The 24,005-nt window shown below is 41.1% G+C and overlaps 1 protein-coding gene across 1 annotated transcript; it reads left to right on the forward strand.

Moving 5' to 3' along the window:
- The first annotated feature begins 490 nt into the window (after positions 1–490).
- tars1 (threonyl-tRNA synthetase 1) lies at positions 491–21,371 on the forward strand. Its single transcript, XM_083644631.1, has 19 exons — positions 491–592; positions 1,578–1,655; positions 3,436–3,626; positions 4,970–5,093; positions 8,476–8,600; positions 9,706–9,823; positions 9,932–9,996; positions 10,217–10,295; positions 10,543–10,689; positions 11,465–11,563; positions 14,599–14,765; positions 15,434–15,596; positions 16,559–16,696; positions 18,441–18,518; positions 18,596–18,696; positions 19,238–19,342; positions 19,576–19,648; positions 20,046–20,160; positions 20,315–21,371. Exons 1-19 carry the CDS (start codon positions 533–535, stop codon positions 20,461–20,463), a joined length of 2,175 nt encoding a protein of 724 aa, XP_083500757.1. The 5' UTR covers positions 491–532; the 3' UTR covers positions 20,464–21,371.
- The last annotated feature ends 2,634 nt before the right edge of the window (positions 21,372–24,005 follow it).

Below are 24,005 nucleotides of genomic sequence, written 5' to 3' on the forward strand. Positions count from 1 at the left end.
TGCACACCGCCTTGCTCAGCTTGTGGGCTATCGGCATTGCGGACTGTCGGCAAACAGACGCGGCACCATCAGTTAATTCATCCTTGAATCCAAGTGGATGTTTGAGCCAAATTTGAAGAAATTCCCTATAGCATTGACGAGCATGGGACGGACAGATGGACAATGCAAAAAAAAAATCTCATTAAGAAATATCACTTAGCCTACATACCTCTAAAACAAAGTTTTTCTCAATAAATGCAGCAGCACGTGTGTCTTCTGTCTTGCTAGTTGGTCAGTGTGCAGTAGTGTGATCAATTTCTGATTGGAGGAATAAGACTTGTTGCAACCATCCCCTGTTGCAACTGTCCCCAGTCTACCCTACATACTGGTATCTGTGACTGTGAGTATAGGCACCTGAGGCTACAGCAATGTTGCATCAGAATCGCAATATCCGGGAATTGAAACGTCATCGACCTGCACCCCGGCTCTGGCTCTGGATTCATTGGATTAATTTAAAAGTTATCTCCACAGGCGAGGTAGCTTTCCACTTGTTATGGCTGAACCGACTGTGGTGGAGAAAATGAGCGAATTGCAAGTGGAAGACGGGAAAAAGGTGGTAAATCAGTCGGATGGCTGGCTGCATTTATGGTTTTAACTGGCTAGCTTAGCTAGTAGTTAGCTTCATGCTGTCACCTAGCTACCAGCAATGTGGTGCTAGCTACAGCTATAGCGGTTATCTATCTAGCGTTAGCTAGCTTTTGCCAATGTATCAATTAACGAAATATAAATGAGCAAACGTAAACGGTGGCTTCATGTGTGCATCTAATGACTTATCATGTCAGAAAGAATATATCACATTCCGTTCCAACAATCCCGGATAGCTGGGTTTGGCTGTTTTAATATTAATGGCTTCAACAAGTGCACGCCAAACTATATTCAAAGGTCTGACAATTTAAAGTTGCCTTGCTTATCAGCTAATCCTACACACATCATAGAAAGAGACTTGAGACCTTAAGAAACAATAGGACCCGCTTTTGAATTCGGCATAGATCTGATTCACCAAGCGACACTTATTACAATAAAATGTCAACTTTAAGAACCGGCTCACGTTATTCTTCCTCTAAAATGCAACGTGGAGGGTGGCAGCGAGCAGTGGACGTTAGTGCATTTTCATCGAAATAAAGTGCTCCTTGCGGATCGCTATATACTCACTTCCTATTTGGACCCCAGGAAGAGTAGTCCTACACCTTGGTGTGGACTAATGGGGATCCTTAATAAACATAAACATATGGATATCCGTATGCTGAATTTACCAGATGATCCTACCGACTAGTAGTCATATTCTAACTAGTATGTATATGCCACTAAGTGAAACAGTGTTAAATCGTCAGATTTCTTTGAAAATAGTTAGGTCTAGGCCTAGTTGAACAGAAGCTGCATGAGATCCTTGCCAATATCTGTGTAAATGTCTGCTTGAATGCCCATAGCCCTGTCTGCCTATAAACAGTGTGTCTATAGTGTCTGAGCCAATGCTGTCAGACTAGTATTTATCCATGATGAGAAAAGTTTACTAACCTGATGCTGTGCCTTTGGGATAGGGGGGACCTGGAAGTGGTAAAGAGGGAGGAAAGAAGAAGACCAAAGCTGCTACAGGGGAGTCTGGTGGCAAGACTGAGGTGAGTGGCTAAATCTGTCATGTTAATATCATGTTCTACATTACATTAGTCATTTAGCAGATGCTTTTGTCCAAAGTACATTTTGTCAACGGTAGTGAAACCAACTGTGCATCACAGTCTTCATCAGCTAAGATTTTTTAAGAGGAATAATTGTTTTGTTGTTGTTGTTGTTGTTGTTTGTTAAGAATGTAAGAAGAAAGGTTCAGGAAGGGTTAGTTTGAGAGGGGTCCAGGTGTAACCTAAAGAGGTGTGTTTTTCTCAGCCCAAATATGGGCAGAGTTTCGACTGTTCTGACCATCGGTTCTGGCAGAACAGACTCTCTGCAAGAGCTTGAAACTTGAAACCGGGCCCTCTGCCCCATGCATCGAAACAGTCTCCACATGTTCTTAGGTTGTTTGTGATTGGGCAGACACTTATACACAGCCAAGTGGTGTGTAGGACTGTGTAAATAATACGCCAAATATTCTTTATGTGTTTTCTATCAGATTGGGGCATCTATTTGTGGCCTAGCTGTTGTGATGAACTGCCCAAATACATTTTAGAAACACTGGATATGAGTCCATGATACTTGAATGCAAGTGCAATCCCAAACAAATCCGTACACATGCCTCTTAAATTTGATTGTTAAAGGAAATACTTGAACACAGTTGGAATTCAGATGCTGATGACAGCGCTGTAGTCGAGTCACTATATCTCAAGTCTCGAGTCCAAGTCACCAAAGAAGAGTCCGAGTCGCGTCCACATTACCTGAGTCCAGAGTTACTGAACATGAGAGCGTCAATCCACAAGTAGGTGGAACTCACGTGCCTGCCCTTGCCACGGTATAATTTAATATACCGGTAGCTATCAATATCTTGTGCCAAATTATTAGGGCCTATAAAATAAATCTTTATCAAATAACAAGTCAGAGTCCTCGTCTCCAACTTCCGAGTCAGTGCTCAAGTCTTCAGTCTAGCCACAAGTCCTGAAAATGAGTCCACGACTCGGACTACAACACTGGCTGGTGAAAAACCATTACCTTGCATTTCTGCGCCCAATTGTTTTTTGGTAGTCTATTTTTCTTGTTTCCATGAATAATTGGTCAAATGTTGACAATATGATGTCACATCCAGATATGTCCATCAACTACAATAAGTTTGATAGCAGACCCCCCCCCCCCCCCCATCTATCTCAAATCTCAACCGTAAACGCTTACCCCAAAGTTTTAGTGTCAGACTCAGCCCCTCAGAAGCAAAGAGCAAGGGCTTATTTCTAGACACAGCAGTTTGCACTGATGTGCAACAGTCATACAATGAAGTAGGCAAAGAAGGTTGAGGAAACATCAACACATCATTTACAACACTTCATCACAAAATAACTCCTGGAATTCACTGAATATCACAAAGTGACATAGATTTTTCCTTAAAGAGGTACATAAGCTAGGTCAGTGTTTCTCAAAGTGGGGTCCGGGGACCCCCAGGGGTCCTTGAGGGGGTTCCAGGGGGTCCCCAGCAAAAAGGGGAATAACTTATCTTCACTATAACACCATAAGTAACAATGACAGAATATATGACTGTTTTGGTCATGGTTTTCATACCCTTTCTGTAATAAAGCAGACCCTTGGACAAAATCTTATTAACTGGGTCTGTGGTCTAATTTGTGTCATTTTAGGGTCCTTGACATGAAAAAGATTGAGAACCACTTCACTAAGCTCGGCACCCTGTTGAAACAACATGATGACTGCGTTGTCAGCTACCCTCCGTGACGTATACTCACACCTCTATCTCTTGTTGCTTTGCAGCTGTCCCCGCCCCCTCAGTACATTGATGAGCGCCTTGCTTTGTATGGCAAGCTGAAGGCTGAGCACGATGCCCTGATGGCTGAGAGGGCAGAGAAGGACAGCCGAGCCATCAAGGTGACGCTGCCTGATGGGAAGGTGGTGGAGGCGGAGTCCTGGAAGACCACCCCATACCAGGTGGCCTGTGAAATCAGGTCAGTGTCGCGAGGGGACCCATATTACAGTCACACCAGCTGTACTTTTATGTCCCAGATCTTGGTTGAATGTGGCGCTTCGCTTTCGTGTTGCAAAAAATAGAAAGCCTCAAGGGTGCTCCAGGAATTTCATCCCCAGAGATGTTCTGTCTACTGTTCATAAACAGACCCCAGAGCTCATGATTTTGGAGCACACCTGCTCTTTTTTCATGACGCAGCTATAAAAAGGGTTGCCTTGTGACACAACATATAACAGCAAGGGACTCTATTCTTCTTGGGTATATAGGACTGTCCTACCAACACACACCTTGTGAGACGTGCCAAAGTTACACTTATGGCTGAAGACATTACTGTATCGCATGATCAGCACCAGTGGATATGACAGAAAATACTTTTAGAGCAGATTCTCCCATCTAAGCTGGATGGTGATACAGATGTGGATATATTTGTAGTTATATTTGGTCATTTATTACAAAGTACGGTAGTCCTTTTTTGAAGATTTTTTTCTTTTCCTATTTTCATTACTGCATATCATGTTGGTCTCAGGCAAATACGACTGACTTAAGCAATTAGGTCACCAACAAGCCCTGAAAGTCCTGGACAGGAAATCACAACAGTATCATCATTGTGATATACTTGTTAAATATAAAATGCTAAGCTTTGACAACTACATTTTGTATTCAGATGTCTGTGTAGTGCATTGGATAATGCATAATGCTCCTCCTCCACTGTTGAAGAGCATTGTTCAGCTCCGCTCTGAGCAAATGAGCAGAACTTCACGGTCTCTACTTCAAGGGAGACTGTAGCATCCCTAAACAAGTCTCTGCTCTTGCACAATCTGCTTTTTCTTTTAAAGCCATTCAAGAATGGAAGAAGCTCCCTGTCAACTCGAAAACCTGCACACATTTCCATATTTTCTCCTGTGGAGTAAAAAGTTTTTTTTTTTTAATGTAACCAGTCTCAGAATTAATTTGACATTTTGAAGACCTTTTATCTTTGGATATATGCATGTAATATTTTGATATTTGTATTATGCTTTGTATTTATTCCTATGAAGTGTGTGTGTGTGTGTGTGTGTGTGTGTGTGTGTGTGTGTGTGTGTGTGTGTGTGTGTGTGTGTGTGTGTGTGTGTCTCACCAGATGCCCCACAATTCGACCATGATATTATTGCGATATGCTAGTATTGTGATATATTGAATATTGCGATTTATTACCTTTTTTCCACTACAAGTTATATATTGGAGACGATAGGGTCTGTTCTGTTTTATTGTTCATGTTTGAGAGCAGGCTGATTCTGATTTTATTTTTCATTTTTTATGTATTTATTTATTTTCCCTGTCCAGTCAAGGTCTTGCCGACAACACTGTGATTGCTAAAGTGAACAACGGTGTGTGGGACCTGGACAGGCCTCTGGAGGATGACTGCAGCCTACAGTTGCTCAAGTTTGATGATGAGGAGGCTCAAGCTGTAAGTACAACTCAGCCTTCTTTCTTTCTTTTTTTAGCACCACCTTTGTCACCCACTATACTTGCCAGCCAACTCTTTCCCACAATGCATTATAGCAAAACCATCAACAGAAGAAGTTGTTTGTTTGTTTGATGCCTTCTGTTAAAAAATAATCATGTTTGGTGTCATTGGCCTGATTGACCATTGTTGATAGGATGCACACAGAGCCTGATTCCATAAAAGGCAGAATTGCCATCAAACTAATGCGGCCTTCAAGTCAACGCATCTTTGGGGCACAGACTCCTGCAGCTATTGTCATTATGCTGCTTAATTGCAAGGAACAAATTGCTTTTCCGACACAGTGCTCACACCGAGCACCGTTCTCTCTGTCGCCACAGCCGTGTTTTGTGCATTGCTGACAAGTAACTGCCCATGTGATGGATTTTTCGAGAAATATTGGAATTGTGCTGATCCCCTTGGGTGTTATTATGCAGAATGCAGTAATACAATAAATCACTGTTATTATGCAAAATACAACAATAAAATAAATCAAAGTACAGATTACATTACTGTATGGCTTCACATTTTCCACCATCAAACCTTTGTTTTGCCCGGAGTTTCAAAATAACTGATCATTTTTCAGTGCTACATTTATTAAGTCCTATAACACACAGTGATCTTTCATATTTGTTTTGGATCACTTAATTGGTGCTTCACACATTTGGAAAATTGGCCAGTTGGCTAGGACAGTGACTGGTTCTTTATTGCTTCAAAATATCTTGCACAGTGTGTGTAACCTTATTTGTATGTTGTAGTGATGCGGGGGTCAGGGTTTTTTAAGGCCCGCTGCAACCCAACCCGTTAAGAGAGCCAATACGCTAATGCCGAACCCGGCGCCCACAAACTGCCAATTGAAGTCTCAGAACACTGGACTGAGCGCTGCGTGATCTCCAGGTGTCCAAACTCTCTCTCATGTCTCTTCACTGCTCTCAATGGTTTGGTCGGTTTGGTCACGTCACAGTAAAGTTGAAAAATAGATCACAGTCCATTAACACAAAACTCAGCAGTGGAATTAGTTTATGGACACTTCAGATAATAATTACAACTGAAGAATCCTTGAAAAATGTTTGTTTTGAGGGCAGACATACCTAATTTCTTTACTATAAAACTTCGCCTTTGCCCCGTGCGTAATGCTCCAAAGAAATCCTCCAATATCAATCACAGCACGTCTTATGTCAGACGTGTGTGTGTGTGTGTGTGTGTGTGTGTGTGTGTGTGAGTGAGTGAGAGAAAGAGATATATCACGTCTTTAATTAGTCTGCTTGTTCTGCTGCTGTAACTTATTGAATAATGCTGCTGCGTCACATTCTGAACCACACCGTCTGTGCCTGCACATTTTCATAATTTGCCAACCCAGACCGGGGCGGGTCAGCTCGCAGGACCCAGCTCGCAGGACCCAGCGGGGTCTGGGAAGCCCGCGCATCACTAATACTGTATGTACTGAGGCAGGCGGATGAACCCGAGCATACAAGCTTTAAGGCATGTGTACGCATTTTACAATCAATAATAAACCTCAGTGCTCTATGATACACACTGTCCAAGCCACAAAGACATTAAGACGACGCCTGTGAATATTAACTCATTCACCGCCAATGACGTCTTTGACGTGTTATCAGAAATAGCCCTCCCCGCCAATGACGTGTTTGACGTGTTTTTGTTTTTATTACTGCAGGGCGTAGTTTAAACACTTCCCCAGCCTGTCACATGGTATCAGGTCCCTATCATCTAAGACAACACGTGAACAAACACATACCGCAGCTGTTGTTTTGAAATTGAGCAAGAGGAAAAGCAGAAAACTGGTAACGCTTCCTTGTGCAGACAGGAGAAACGCCATTGAAACGCGCCTCGGCGCGCTGCACGAGCTGGAGTCGCCTTCCTCTGTGCCAGCCGGGAGAAATTAATCAAGAGATGTGTTTGATCATCGGAGGAATGAGGAAATGATCGATCAGTTTGCGAGGGCGGTGAGGACGTGTTGAATAGCCGAGGGGAAAACGGGAACGATCAGGATATGACAGGGAGACATGGACGAGGACGGGTGCAAAATAAACACACAACAGCAAGGCACAAGGCAGAAGCGGCATTCACAGCAGCCCGCTGTCCTTTCTCAAGAGCTATTCAGTTCATGAAATCGCTGGGCTGCGTGCCCTCCAGTGTTGCTCCTGGCCAATCCCAGCGCCACAGGGCGTGGTTATTGCTTATCCTATGTGGGGTTAGAAATCTAAAAGGGGGATCGGGGATCGTGTGTGTGTGTGTGTGTGTGTGTGTGTGTGTGTGTGTGTGTGTGTGTGTGTGTGTGTGTGTGTGTGTGTGTGTGTGTGTGTGTGTGTGTGTGTGTGTGTGTCTGTCTGTCTGTCTGTCTGTCTGTCTGTCTGTCTGTCTGTCGGTGTGTCTGTCTGTCGGTGTGTCTGTCTGTCTGCACACTCACACCGAGTAAACTGTATTGTTGAATGTAAAAAAAAAGCACTTCATGTGTATATATATATATATATATATATATATTTTTTTTTGTCATTTGTGTCCTAACGAATAATATTTACATGTCTGATGTCAATACAGTTCAAAATAAAAGAATTGAGAGTGAGTTCTTCCTGAGATTGTGCCCTTTTACAAAAATTGCCTTTTCTCCTGTTTATTTTCTCAGGGAGAACTTTTGGGGGAAAACAGGGTGTATATAAATGGCTATAAGTAGAGTACAGAACATGCTAAAAGCTCACTTTTTTTTTCCTGGTGAACCCAGAGACGTACATCTTCATTTTGAGGTATTGCAAATCACTCTGGTGCTAATAGATAATTTACTGTGGGTCTTGAAAGATGACCAACAATTATGAAAATCTTTGGCCTGTGCTAAATATTGGCAGTCCTAAACTGGCGGTGAATGAGTTAAACATCGCTGTGATCAAGTACGGTCATAAAAGTGGCAGCGACGGCTCTCTTTTTAACCACAAGACAATAACATGACTCGTTTTTCAAATAAATCTTCAATTTCAGCTTCATTGTCTTTACGAGGTGCTGAATATATAGCCTGAAGATATTCCTAAGTACTTATAACATTTAGCAGTCTCAGTCACTTTGCTTTCCATGGTACCTATTACCGGTAGTTGGAATATTTTGTAACCTTTTTTCTTCTTCTTCTTCTTTTTTTTTTTTTTACATATTGTACTGTACGTCTGTCAGGTACCAAACCACTGTTGAAAGTGGTACAACACTACACTAAATGATCGCAACATCAACACAAATATGAGGATAAACAGTGTTGGGGAAAAGAAATCCACTGCATTGATCCCATCTTATGAAACACATTTGATTGAGCTAATTGGGCAGTGTTTCCATGGGTCTCTCTCAGGTGTACTGGCACTCCAGTGCCCACATCATGGGTGAAGCCATGGAGCGGGTGTACGGCGGCTGCCTCTGCTATGGTCCGCCCATCGAGAGCGGCTTCTACTACGACATGTTCCTCGATAACAATGAGTGAGTCACACAGACATGGCTTTAATAGAGACACTGTGGAGCGCGCCCAAAACGGGGGGAAACAACCCCCCCCGCCCAATCCTGGCGTTCTCCTACAGTATGTCACGTGTTGCACACAAAGATCATATATATGGAAGATGAACACTCCAACTTACTTCCTTGACAGCTAGATCCACATTTTTCTTCTCGCCTATTCTCAACGGCTTCCTTGTTTTGCTCGGGAGTACCAAAAACTTTAACTGGCGATTTTTTACATTTGTTGTGTGCGCAGCCCACCACACAACAGCTTTTAGCTATGTTTAATTCAAGGAAAATTACAGTGGTGTGTGCAAGTGAATGGAGAGCGTTCCCCTGTGATGGGCGTGGCCTATTTCATGCAGTGTCTATTAGTTTCTGCTTAATTAGTTGCCTTAATCAGCTGTCAGTCTGCTTTGCTTCTTAAACACAAAACAGGTGGAATGTAATGCCACTAATGTTGTCAAGCTGGATTTGTCTGCGCTGTGGATTTGAAATGACATCTATCTTGGCTCTTCGTCTGTCAACAGGATTGGACGTCTCTGAAATCAAGTGGATTCAGTGCTTAAAACTAGAGATTATTTTACCTGAGCTTTGAAAGCATGTTCAGGCACCCTCACCAAGTCTGATAACTTCTTCCTCATAAGCAACTTTTTCATTTGACCGTTCCCTTGAGCAGATGCATTTCTCTCTGCTGCAGCCCGCAGGAGAGTGTGAGCAGTGCTGTCTAATTCGTTTCTCAACCTCCTTATTGAAGTCATTGTATGCTAATGCTATTCTAGGAGAGTGTTTGCAAGGTCAGTCTGACATTGCACAAGCCCTAAAGCCGAGGCCTGTGAGTACTTGCCCACCCTTGGTAGAGGTTATCGGTTTCTGGCAGTCACCGAATTGCGCTGTTGAACACAACGTCTGCTCACATGGCAAAAATGTCTGGCCACCACATCCTCGATGCCCTCTGGAAACTGTGGCACACCAGATTTCGAGTTGGAAACACTTTGCATACTAATGTAGACGGCAGAGTTAAGTAACAAAGTCATTGTTTGATGTGCTGCTGCTCTTGTGTTTATCTCCCTTGTTTTTTTTTGGCCAGGGGTGTATCGAGCAATGACTTTCCAGGTCTGGAGAACCTGTGCAAGAAAATCATCAAAGAGAAGCAACCATTTGAGAGGTTGGAGATAAAGAAGGAGACTCTTCTGGAAATGTTCAAGGTATCTGCAAACAAACACACACATGCACATGCAAACTATGAGCAGCGCCGCATAACATAGTCAGCATCGGACACTTGCCGTTCTAAAAGCCACTCTTCTCTTTGACAGTACAACAAGTTTAAGTGCCGCATTCTGAACGAGAAAGTCACCACTCCCACTACCACAGTTTACAGGTGAGTGAATGGCCTGTGGGTTAAAAAGTTAGTATCTTTAAACATAGACTGTGTTTTAGGTTGGGGTTTCCAAAACGTTCCATAGTTTCCTTAACAGTCTGTTTATTGCGGTATGTCATCTGATGCTTCTGCCATGCTTTTAAGCCCAGCATAGTACTAGTCAACATTTTCTTAAAATATTCGAGTGTGATATAGTTGATAAGCATGCTATATATTCCAGGTGTGGCCCCTTAATTGACTTGTGCCGAGGGCCCCATGTGAGACACACTGGCAAGATCAAGGCCATGAAGATCCATAAGGTAAACTCTGTGTTTCAGTTGTGCATCGCCGTTTATGTGCAGAGAAGATGTGTTGTTGCATGCGGATGTGGTTGCTATTCCTGCATTGCTCGGATTCTCAGTAGTCTGTGCCCTGAATGCCTGACAGAAAGCACATTCAAATCCACTTCTAGAGCAAATATACCTTATGCTTTATTCTCAAGGGAAAAGAGAGACCCAAAAAAGTTCTCAAAGCTAACTTGTACCCTTCAACTCTGTGGTGTGCTAGAACTCGTCCACATACTGGGAGGGAAAGGCCGACATGGAAACCCTGCAGAGAATTTATGGAATCTCCTTCCCTGACCCCAAAATGCTCAAAGAGTGGGAGAAGTTCCAGGAGGAAGCCAAGAACCGAGATCACCGCAAGCTGGGCCGGGTATGAACTGAAATATGAAGAAGAGGCTGTGAATTAGTTAAAGACTTAATATCTTTGGTTATTTTAAAATACTCTCAAATAGGATTTATCCATCCAAAGGCAGTTTATTTAGGGCAATGAGTGTTTGTGATGACATGAAATGACTGCGATGTGAAAATCGAAATGCAAAAATCCCCAAATGTCCCTAAAAGTGGCACGATAAATTTTTACCCATGATGAGCTTTTCAACTGTGAGTGATGGCAGAATGAACCCACAGCAGAAAATAATCTGACACTAGATGTGTTTTAAGCATCTAAATTATAATGTAAAGATTGGAGCTGTGTCTTATGTTTAAGGCTGTCCAACGGTAATACAATCATCTCTGAGCTAATTGTTGACAGGGAATTACCAGGTCAAGGTGTGTGTGGTGATGTGGATATGTAAAGCTATGACTAAAACAACAGTATTAAGTCAGACGAATGCTAGTTATGTTAAATTGATCATCTATAATTGTAGCATGCCACAGGCAGCCATACTCACTGTTGACCTGGTGGGCCTTTTTCACAGCAGCCATTTTGTGTCTAAATGGCAGGAAGTAACACAGGTGCAAGCAAAACATTAATACGGGCGTCCAACTTCCAATCCATTTAGGTGTTCCAGTGCCGGGGGCCCTCGTTAATGTTTTGGTTGCACCCTGTGTTACTTTTTAGACACACAATGGCTGCTGTGAAAAAGGCGGATTGTTGCACTCATTTCCCTTCAAAACACTAACACATCTATTTTGTTCTTCTCCAGGAGCAGGACCTGTTCTTCTTCCACGACCTGAGTCCAGGCAGCTGCTTCTTCCTGCCTAAGGGAGCATTCATCTACAACGCCCTGGTGCAGTTCATCAAAGTGAGTCGGAGCTATGAACGCCATAAGGAATAAATTCTGTATGAGACGCAGGGAGTGCGACAGTTTAAATTTGCAAGGAGACCTGAGAGCAGAAGAGCAGGCTTGTACAAGAACCACTAGTCAAGCTGTGGTGGCATAATGATGCCTTCATATATTCATGAGATGTATGTTAAGCACTGCTATTTAGAATCATATCCATAATCTTTTAGTTAAGGGAGAAGGACGAGCTTATGTATTGCTGACACAGCGTTACCAATGATACAAAACATCAGTGGTCTCACAGGTGTGAAATAGGCAGCCGAGTATCAGGATTTTAAATAAGAAAAAGCATGTTTTCCTCTTGAACAATAGGCTTGATGTATCGGAGAAACAAGGGGCTGCCTGCAAGTATAGAACTTTTATAGTTTCACCACGACTTGAGACACCCCACAAAAAACATGCCTAGATGCTGATGTTGGTGCTGGACAGATGAAAGGACATTGAAATAACAAAAAAGTAGAGGCCACATATAAGTATAAACTCCCTGTGCTTATATAGAGTATTTTACTGTAGTATTCCTGGTAAAGTATCGTCATAAAGGGAGCTTATAATGTGCAGACTCTAGTTTTATTATTTTGATGCTTAAAGTTGAAACCTTGCATACTCACATTTATTGTCAGATTCATAAAACCCACACCACCAGTATGCATGTATCTTTTTATAAAGCACAAACAGTGTATTTGTGTGCATATAAAATTTAATATCCACACCCTGTCAGCTCCAGCCATAAGCTAATAAAGCCATGGTTGTTGAAACATCTAATTTATTTCCCTATTAGATGTTTAAATTCACAGTTTTGGCTTGAAAATACAAAGGGCACATAAATAACCAGTAACACAGCTTTGCCCAATGTGGAGTTCATCTTTGCAGACGAAGTTGACTATGAATCCAGAAAGAACGGGCATATTATTATGACGTAGTTATTTGGAATTAGAATTTAACTTAAAATTGTAAAACCCAAGTGGTAAAGACAATAATAAGACGGTTCTGAAGTCCCCTTATCATTATTAAGAGCCAGAAAATCAATATAATCTCAGACATTAACTGTCTTGGCAACGTTTTCCAACAGTGCAGCATCTGTGCAATACACATCACTAATTGTGAACATTATCCACCACATTAATTTCAGCATTGTCACAAATTGTCTACAGAAATAGATTCATAGTCATAATTCTATATTTCTGATGGTTGTGAAGAGTGTGTGAGTAATGAGATGTCTAAAGCAAATGACAGTGCTGCATCTATGAGCATCAGAACGGCTACCACATGACATCCCAAATATAGCGTATGTGACGGTCAGTTTATAAGACAGCTGAACAGGCATAGAAAAATCATTATTCTATTAAATTCTACCTTAACTGGCTGCTTTCTACTTGAATTTAAAAAGTGGTAAACATCGGAAAAAGGGCAGCTCACGGTGCACTGAATCAATATATGATTACAAAAAACTTGTAATCATAGATTACAGAATAAAGATTTTTATTTTTTTAAAGGTTGGGGGGGGGGGGCGCAATTGTCTACATTTTGTTAATTAGATAAATGTATCTCTCAATTTACCCAAAATCTACACATGGCATTGAGTGTGCATCAGTATACTATGGACGAAAGATACAGTATGTATTAGAGATGTAACTGTTGACAGAATTCACGGTTCATTTCAATATGACACAGTGGTGTCAGTCACGGTTCGGTACGTTTTCGATGCAGCCAAAAAAATAGAAATGCCAGAGAAATGTCATTGATTTTAAAACGTTTAATTTATTTTAATTTATCTTACTTATTTATTTTATTATTTTCGCCGTCTAGTTTACATTTTTGTTTTATTTTACGACAATGTTTTTTCTCAGCTTTAGTTTACCATGATATCCTTGTAGAACTTTCAGTGTTCAGCAGTGAGATTCATCCGGTTTGCAGTGCATATTGAACCTACAGTAAAGCCTCGTACCTCAACGGTTCAATATGAATACACATATTGTTACACTTACACCCCCAGTATATGTAGGCATTGTTTTTGTACATAGGCACCTTTATTAACGAGACCCCAGGTCTTAGACAGAGAATAGGTCTAAGCAGTCTTTAGTAGTAGAGCCCGACCGATATGGGATTTTTGAAACCGATACCGATACCGATTTTAGGGAATAAAAAATTACCGATACCGATAATATCGGCCGATATTTTTATTTTATTTTATTTTTGTTTTTATCATCAAATGTTTATCCCCCATTAGTGCTAATCCCCCATTAGTGCTAATTTTTTATTTATTTATCCTGGTTGCTGCTCCACCCTCTGCCGATCTGGGGAGAGCCGAAAACTGGCTCCATGCTTCCACATGGGCAGTTAGCCAGCCACTTCTTTTCACCTGACAGGGGAAGCTTCACCGGTAGGACATAGCACGTGGGAGGATCACGATATTCCAACGAGTTCCCCTCCCTCCGAACAGGCGCCCTTAACGACCAGAGGAGGCACCACATCAGCAACCCTCAAATATCAAACACTTGACAAAGATATGATTGAGTTGACATGAATTGAAATATGTGATGTAGGCAGGATATTTTACAGCTTATTAATAAACTCAATGCAATGAAACAGTAAACTTAACTGGGAATTTAATAATTATAAATAACTAGAAATACAAAAACACAATAGAACAAATAGTTAAGAAAAAATATCAAATACACAACATGCTGTCCATGCTGTCTATAACTTATATATATATATATATATATATATATATAAAAAAAAAAAAAAAAAAACGGCCGATATATATATTTTTTTACCGATACCGATATATCGATAATCGCCAATATCGGCCGATAATATCGGCGGGCCGATAATATCGGTCGGGCTCTATTTAGTAGTTGTGCTATGTAGACAACATTATGAAGCTGAGCTGCCAATAGCTCAGAAGACTGTTAATGGTGAAATCAAAGCCTCATGAAGGTCTCGCTCTTTGTGTGAGAAAACATTATTTCATGTTCGTTCTCCACCACTGACAGAGTGAGTACAGGAAGAGGGGTTTCCAGGAGGTCGTCACGCCCAACATCTTCAACAGCAAGCTGTGGCAGACCTCCGGCCACTGGCAGCACTACAGCGACAACATGTTCTCCTTCGAGGTGGAGAAGGAGACCTTCGCCCTCAAACCCATGAACTGCCCTGGACACTGGTAAACGCCTGCTTACACACACACACACACACACACACACACACACACAATCACCTGCAGAGCTGCTCACAGTTGCTCTTAAAATGTGGCTTTAACTCAGCAAGGCATTAGGAAAGAGTGATTAGAGTGTGAAGAAAACACACACCCACTGTTGAGTCTGGCTTTCAAGTCTTGCACTGGTGGTGGGAAATACCGGTAGATATTTTTAGATTGATGATTTAGATTGCTGATCTTTCAGTCTGTAATCAGAGAAACCACTGTTTGAGCACCAGTTTTGTCAAACATTCCCACACGTCTTGAATTGAACTGGGTGACACTTGCCATGTTTTCAGCTCTTTGAATGAATTTGATGCAGTCCAAAAGAGCCAGATTACAGCTATGTCTAAAGCAGTCCTCATTCTTCCATTAACTATTCTAATCCAACCAATTGAGCCATCTACATGTATGCACCCTCTGGAGGTGACATGGAAATGGAAAGTTTTGCCTTCACCAAATGTGCTTTGCTTGGTGAAACTGTGTTGAATGTTTATTAAAAAAAAAAAAATCTTGAATTGAGTCTTTCACAGCAGTATTGAAGCAGTGTGGGGATTTCAGTTATTGTGACAATACTAGTTGAAAGCTATGATCAAAGCTATGGTTTTGACTGTGTTTCTTACCCCGTCCACCAGTCTGATGTTTGATCACCGGCCACGCTCCTGGAGAGAGTTGCCCCTTCGCTTGGCCGACTTTGGCGTCCTGCACAGGAACGAGCTGTCAGGAGCCCTGACCGGCCTCACCCGCGTCCGCCGCTTCCAGCAGGACGACGCCCATATCTTCTGCACCATGGACCAGGTGAGGCCCGTGGCCCAGCCATCTCATTGGCCAGCCAAGCTCACAGTTTTGCAGCAGTGCAGTCTTGCAGCAGTTTCAGTGGCTCGATGAGTTGAAAACCCTAAGACATGTTTTATACATTGCTGCCAATTTTTCCTGGCAGTTACTTGGATAACGGTCTTCTGCTTCAGTCTTCTTCACATTAATAATAATAATGGTGATGCATTTTATTGATAGTGCAGTTGACATTAAAAGTGAATCTAAAAGTGCTACAAGAAAAATGCATTTGAAAGCTAGTAAAAAAACAACGTGAAAGGAGGGGGGGGGGGGGGGGGCAAAACCACGGTAAGCAATTACGCAGTTCACAAAGAAATGGCTTTCTGGAGAGAGGTTTTTAGGCCTATTTTTGGAACCATTTATTTAATGATTTCAGGTGCTGTCAGTGAATGGTCTGTCACATTCTCCAGTATGAACTCCACTAACTGCTGTAGCCTGTCCACTGATGTAGCAACTTGCATAATTCATTCTTTCACCAAACAAGAGCACTGCTAATATTGACACACAGAAATTGAATTTTGTGATGGTCAGACGTACAGAGTGGCAAACCTTCGTAATTAGTTTGTTCAAGTGTAGCAACACAGAAACTTACAGTCAAGAGGCCGGTTTTTCTTTTCCCTATTCGTAATGGCAGTGATCAGATGGTGACATTTTAATTATCAGCTCTTTTAGCCCGTTCTAAAAGCTAAAAATTGTTCAAAGTCTAGAATATTTTACGAACATTGCATGCACAGCTTGTATAATACATTTTATAGTCAACAGCAGCCAAACGCACAGCAGCCAAACGCACTATCAGCAGAGAACTGATATGAAGGGGGGATTTTTAAGTAAGAAAAAAATGAAGCATTAGAAGAGAAAGGTAATGTTGCAACCTTATACAGATGGACCATAACACAGGTCTGTTTTGTTGTTGTCTTTGACTCCAGATTGAGGAGGAGATCAAAGGCTGCCTGGACTTCCTGCGGACTGTCTACAATGTGTTTGGCTTCACCTTCAAACTCAACCTCTCCACACGACCGGAGAAGTTCCTAGGAGAGCCCGAGGTCTGGGACCAAGCAGAGAAGGTAATGAGATACTCTGATTACCTCTCATGTATCTCAACACAAGTCAGACACTGGAGAATGAATGGCCACGTTAATCTGGGATGTTATCGGGATTGAAATTCTGAAGCCAGTCGATGACTGACTGACTGACCTACTGACTGACTGTTTTTCTTTTGTAGACCCACCGGATGTTTGTTTTTATAAAAATGTGCTTTGTTCAGTTGTACTGCTGTCATGTGTGAAGCAGAAAACTGACTCATATCTCCAGAGAGACCTCCTCACTATTTTCCTTTGCTGTCGATCCAAATTCACTCTCCATGGTCCAACTCCAGATTTTACATCTTGATGACATCACAGATCAGGCCAGGTTCAGTTCTCTGCTGTCTGACTTTGGGAGAGAGTAGTTGATGTTCAAAACTAGTTCAGACAGTCCTTGAAGATAGTAATGATATCAATTGAATTAAGTAGTTTAGTAATAATTGACTTCACCTGCCCTAGTTTAACAAGTATTTATTGCCTGGCAACAACGTGCAGCACTTAAAGCATTAGATGGCACACTGTCACAGTGCATATCTCTGTTGGGTCAATTAAAAATAAAACTGATCCTCAAAATGTATTAAATTACATTTGTCAGGTTGTTTTGAGAATGGGTACAATAAGTATATTAAGCACAAATAAATTGTTTATTTCTCCGACAAACTTCTACTGGCAAGCGATGAATGGATGAACAAGTGAATAAACAACAGATAATGTAGCGCCGTGCACGGAGGTTTACAGCCAGTTGTGTTATTGTTCTGTCCTCAGTGTTAACATTTTACTTTCATATTCAAGCTTGTGTCATTTGTTATGCGATGACAAGTATTACTGATGATAACTCCTTATATCCAGCAACCACATTAACTATTTAAATATTAAGCATTTGATTGTTTGTTCTGGGAAGGAAGAAAGAAGATGATTGAAAGATGATGGAGATGGAGATCTCCCTGGTTGTTAGAGCTGGGGGGGGTAAAAAAACGAAATCACAATTTGAATGTCTACAATAAAATTTCTTGGGGGTGGGGAATGGATTTTTAAACAAGGTGTTTTAGAGTTACAGGTAATTTGGTCCATCAATCAAGTTCAATACTGGTGAAAACCTTTCATCATACTAACAGTCACTAAATCCTGCACACTGCCATCGATATGTTTTTACTAAATCTCTTCAATTTCTAAAAAAAGATTGTGACAGGAAAAACTTGATATAAATCGCAACTCCAATATTCTTGTCAAATAATAGCAACTTGATTTTATTTTTTATTTTTTGGCCAATATGTTTCAGACCAAGCCTACTGCATGTTTAATGTCAGTGTGCCTCTGATTCTTTCTATAGCATGGAGGATAGTTTAATAATCAACAAAGTCAGTCACAGTTCTCAGGGTAATATCTGAATATGATCAGACTCTATGGACTAGTAAAAAAGGGGAACAAAATAAAGTTGTCCTTCCCCAAGGAACTAATTTAGGAGAACTCCCATAAATTCAACAGTAAATGATGGTGATGAATGTTTGTAGGCACAAAAGACTGACTTATAAACTCAGTGTAGTCACTGGCACTGCGTGTTTCCCCTGCCCACAAGTAACCATAAAAGATTGAGACGTTATATTTCTCACGTCAGGGATTCGTTCCAGATGAAGAAAATGGTATAAAACCGATATATATAATATACAACTTTGCCTAATGTCAGCCATTGATATTCTAACAAAGCAATTTATTTTTCTTTTGTCAGCAACTGGAGAACAGCTTGAAAGAGTTTGGGGAGAAATGGGTTCTGAACCCAGGTGACGGCGCCTTCTATGGACCAAAGGTGAGCACTACACTGAAGTGATGATTCACTTGGACTGCACCAACAGGATTGGTCTCATCTCTGTCCTCTCTCTGTAGATCGACATTGAGATCAAAGATGCCATTGGTCGATACCATCAGTGTGCCACAATTCAGCTCGACTTCCAGCTGCCAATCCGCTTCAACCTCACCTTTGTTAGGTAACTCGCCTGCTTCTGTTTTCACTCACAGCCATGCAAAATGACATGAAATTAATAGAGAAATATATTTATTTTGTCTCCACAATCATGGAAATGCACCTTTGGCTTCACAGTGGTGGAATTAAAAACTGCAATTTGCGGAGAGGAATTGGTTGAGATTAATGATAAGAATTGGCTGTAATGTTATGTGGGATCAAAGTAAAACTACAAAATGTACAAATGTGCTGATGCCATAGGAGAAAATAGGATTGCCTTGAATGATACTGTATGTAATGCACTGTGTTTATTTATGGAGCAGTATTAACCCTTTTGTTGCTGCTCCAGACTGTACATTTGTTTAATGTTGCTGTCAGGCATTTGTCTCACTGTATTTTACTCAACTTCAACTCATCAGTGCTGTCTGTCTTGTAAAAAATAATGAAACTGAACACCTTGTGGCCGATAAGGACTTCATAATTTCTGGGACTGGTGTTTCCCATTGATTTTCCCTTTTGAGTGATTAGAGTCATGGTTGTTGTTGTCCCCTCCGCTGACTGTGTAGCCATGATGGTGATGACAAGAAGAGGCCGGTGATCATCCACAGAGCCATCCTGGGATCAGTAGAGAGGATGATGGCTATCCTGACTGAAAACTACGGAGGCAAATGGTTTGTAGCAACCAATACACAAGCACATTTGTTAAAGAGGAGTAACTGATTGGTTAATATGCGTGCACTAATACCTTGACACGTTGTTGGATTGCACTTGCTTCAAAACACATTATAATCTCCAAATGTAAGCATCGGAAATACAAGGACCTGGGCTATGTGGGGGTGCAGATAGAGCCTCGCTTGCTCCAGTGTCAAGGAACCGAATTGAAATGTGCTCTGTTCCTCTCCAGGCCTCTGTGGCTCTCCCCTCGGCAAGTGATGGTTGTACCTGTGGGACCAACCTGCGAGGAGTATGCCCAGAAGGTATACACCCACCATAACATCTGAAGTCTATATATATATACTGTATCAATCTGGATATGCAGTTACATAAAATGCTGCCAATGCCGCTAAAATCTGAGTTTTTACACATCTGGAAAGTCTGAAAATGTATGTATTTTATAAAGTTTGGGCATTGAACAAAAAGCCCTAAAACTGTTGAAAATAAACAGTTGCTGCAAGACACTATCAGCCTACATCATGATAATCACTGGCCAAAATTTTCCAAATCTGATCTAAACCCTGTAGAATGATTAATGACAGTTTTTTTTAGGTGTGTAGTGTATGGTTTTTTAAGTAACCGTCTTGTCTCTGTGTGTTTAGGTGTGTAGTGTATTGTTTTTAAAGTAACCGTCTTGTCTCTGTGTGTTTAATGTGGCAGGTCCAGCAAGAATTCCACAACAACGGGTTTATGAGTGATGTGGATCTGGTTCCTGGCTGCACTCTCAACAAAAAGATCAGGAATGCACAGTTGGCCCAGTACAACTTCATCCTGGGTCAGTGGCAAACTCACTCTTGTACTCTTCTCTTCTCTCTATGTCTGTCTGTCTCTCTCTGTCTCTCTCTGTCTGTCTGTCTGTCTGTGTCTCCTTCCCATGTCTCTTGATATTCATTCCTTTTTGCGTCTTTTTTTCTTCTTCTGGGGAGAAGTGGTGGGAGAGAAGGAGAAGACGAGTGACACGGTGAATGTGCGCACGCGGGACAACAAAGTGCACGGCGAGCGCAGCGTGAAGGAGTGCATAGAGCGCCTGCAGCAGCTCAAGGCTTCCAGGAGCCTGAATGCCGACGATGAATTCTGAGCCTTTGATCAATAGCAGCTAGTATCCGGGCCACTTTGTTGATGGTTGAAAAAGGTTTTTGGTGAGGGATGAAACTACTTCCACATTGTTGCCTCATCTCTGCTTTCCGATTTTCCAGATTAGACAGTTATGAACAAATTCAATCTTTTTCCTAGTGTCTTCCATTGCCCTGCTACTATTACCATTGGATTACTTTTGTCAAGTCACTTATATCATTGGATGCCATACCCTCCATGGAAATTACTGTAATCGCCTTTTTCTTTACTGCTTATGGTGAAATACAACTGCTACTCTTATATGATTTGGTCTTTGAGGAGCTTACAGAATGCCTCTGTATAATTAAATTAATGTACCTTATGATTTAATTCTCCTAATGTTTCCATAAGTCAGGAACAGGATCATAACAGAAGGGAATGGTTTGTAACATCACCTTGATGACTATCTGTATCAATCCGTCTTCTCTCTTCAGGGAATTGTACATGAGTTACAATTTTAATAATTAAACAATCTATTCTTGATGGGTGTGTGCACACTTTTTTATCAGGTAAGACAAGATAAGATGCAACTTTAGTGATTCCCCATGGGGAAATTGGGTTGTTTCAGCAGTGCATATAATGGGAGAAATGCTTTGTAAGCATTAAAAATAGAATATAAATATTATAAATTAAAGCAATTAAATAAAATATTACAAAACAGGTGTAAGATATGTGGGGGAAACTTGGAGGTGACATTTCAACACATTAACTAGAGACTGTATGGTGGTGGTGGTGAAGTTTCCTGGGAAACCTGGATGAGGGAAGTGAAAATTAAAACTGAAAAATGTTAATGATCTTGTTTTTCTTGAATACTGTCATCTGTGTTTACCCTGCTTTCACACTCAAAATGGCTGATGTGAAAAGGGTCTATTCTACCTCGTGACTGGTGTGAGCACCTTCCTTGATTGCAGACAAAGCCTGTGTTGAAGCAGCCCCTCCACTGAACTACATATAGCTGGGGAAGGAAGAATAGCTAGGTGATAATTGGAAGAAGGATATAGAGGTGGTAGGACACAAGAGGAGATGCACTGGTTATACCAAACTGGCAGTGCAATGAATTGATAGTTGCACACTGGACACATTCAATTTCCCACAGGGGAGTGGGGGTTGGAGAGGTGTGTGTGTAAAGAAGTGTCTGCTGCTGCTGTGGGGACAGTGGATCAATAACACCGATCAATAACGCCAGTGGCCAGTGCCAATAAAGTCACCCCCCCCCCCCCCCAAACCCACCTTACTGATGTACTGAGGTCTTTGGAAGCAACGCACTGCTTTTGTTACTATTTTGATCCGTTGCACCATAATTAACTTATTTTCTCTATTATAAGTTGTCCTGTATTCTATTATATTCTTTTTCTCTCACTCACTTGATATGGTTATACTTGGTATGGTGCTATTTATCGGGGGTCAGTTGACATATAAATTTCATGATAAATAAATAATTCTTCCTTTTAATTCCACATCACTAGTTATATGAAGTAGACATGCTGTAGTTGGACATATTTTGCTTTTTTTTTTTTTATCTTTTCTGTTTTCCAAGTTGATGTTTTTGCTCAAATCATAAAGTGTGCTTTGCCCAATTTAATATGTAACAGTTCAGATTTTTGACGATGTAATACAAAGGCTGTTTTATGTTTATTCTCATCTTTCATGAGCCTATGATTACTATACAAACCACTAGTGGGTGCTATACCTGCATTCTCCGCATGACTGGAAGGGACAGGCTGTCAGCAGTGTTTCTACATTGCACATATAAATACAAAACAATTCACCAATGCCAAAAGCCAATGCTTCCAACATCCTTGAGATTATTCACTAGAACATCACAGATTAAGAAAGATTTAGGGAAACTCCAGGATTTGTCAGTACTCTTCACATCTGAGTGGATGGTATAACTTTCCCTTTTGCTTTGGGAATCACCTGTATTTGAATCATGCAACTTCTTCCATTAATTAAATAAATCAGTTAAATTATTTCTGTGACTAAAAAGTTAGTGTCTGAATCTGCTTCACAGTTGCCGAAGTGGCCGTCTGAATATAACTGAATACAGGCCAATGAAAACATTGATTTTGGCTGGGCTACAAGTTGCAGGTGATTAAAATAAGTGAGAAGCCATAACTTATTTTGGCCAATTTGACATTTTCAGCACCAAATAAAATGCATTCATAGGTTTAATTAGGTCTGTATTTTATGCTTACTGAGACCATGTGATGTGTTGAAAACAAGTGCTGTCTTAATCTTGTAGGCTATCTATACAGATCCTTTCCAAAAAATTAGAATATCATGGAAATACCATGGATAACCGTGGGCTTCAGCGGATTGTCAAGCAAAGACGATTAAAAAATTTGGGGAGATTCAGACGGAGTGGACTGAGGCTGGAGTCAGTCATAACTGAGAAGTAACTGCTGATTTTCTTCACACTACTCTAATTTCTTGAAATACTGTTTTGGGGGTTTTCTGGAGCTGTAGGCCAGAATTATGAAAAATGAAACCAATAAAGGCTAGAAATATTTCACTTTGTGTGTAATGAATCTATAATCTATGAAAGTTTCACTTTTTGAAAGGAATTATGGAAAAAAACTAACTTTCCATGATATTCTAATTTTTTGGCAAGGATCTGTTATTGGGGTTGACTAAATTTAAAATTGTAAATGTGCTTATTGCAACTGCAACATTTGTTTTAAAAAAATGCAATTTTATTCATGCAAATACAAATGTGGCCATTTTCTCCAATGCAAACAATGACCTGCTTTAATATTTCTAAACCTATCAATAATTTCCACAACAGTCCTGATTACTTCCGAATTTAAGATTTACAGAGCTTATCTAAGACGAGGCAAGTGTGAACTCCTGCAACCAGATATATCAACAGACTGACAGAATCTGGTTTAAGTGTGTTTAGGTGTAAAAATGTCCTCATCCAATATGACCACAAGGTGGAACAGCTGAACCAGGATATCCTAAAGATAAAAAAGAAAAGAAAGGGGGATGTGGGGGTGCTAATGTCTGGAGTGTGGGAGAGAAAAACATTTTGATAAGGGGTTAGTGAAGAAGTCAATGGAGTAAGAGAGTGTCAACAGAGGAGTGAGACAGGCAGAAGTCTCTGGGGATCTGGAGTGTCAACAGAGGAGTGAGACAGGCAGAGGTCTCTGGGGATCTTGCTCTGCTGTTAACTCTCGGCCTGCCAGTGAATCCCTCCTCAATCCCTCTTGCCCCTTTGGATCCTCCCTGTATGCTTCACTGGCAACCTGGCCATGAGGGGTCACAACGCTTCACTGAACTGAGCAAACTGAGCTCTCTCTCCCCCCCCCTCCACACACACACACACACACACACACACACACACACACACACACACACTGTTGTCGTGGCACTTCACATCTTAAAAGCACCCAGTGCTGCAGTCCTTTACATTATGTGGTCATCGTGGTCATAAAACACTTTAAGTGAGCTCTCTTTTTATGTGTCTGTCCATTATTTATTTATGGTTGTTGTTTATTTATGAAATCG

This window comes from Poromitra crassiceps, assembly GCF_964638095.1.
Source record: "Poromitra crassiceps genome assembly, chromosome: 10".
In the NCBI taxonomy this organism is placed as follows: Eukaryota; Metazoa; Chordata; class Actinopteri; order Beryciformes; family Melamphaidae; genus Poromitra; species Poromitra crassiceps.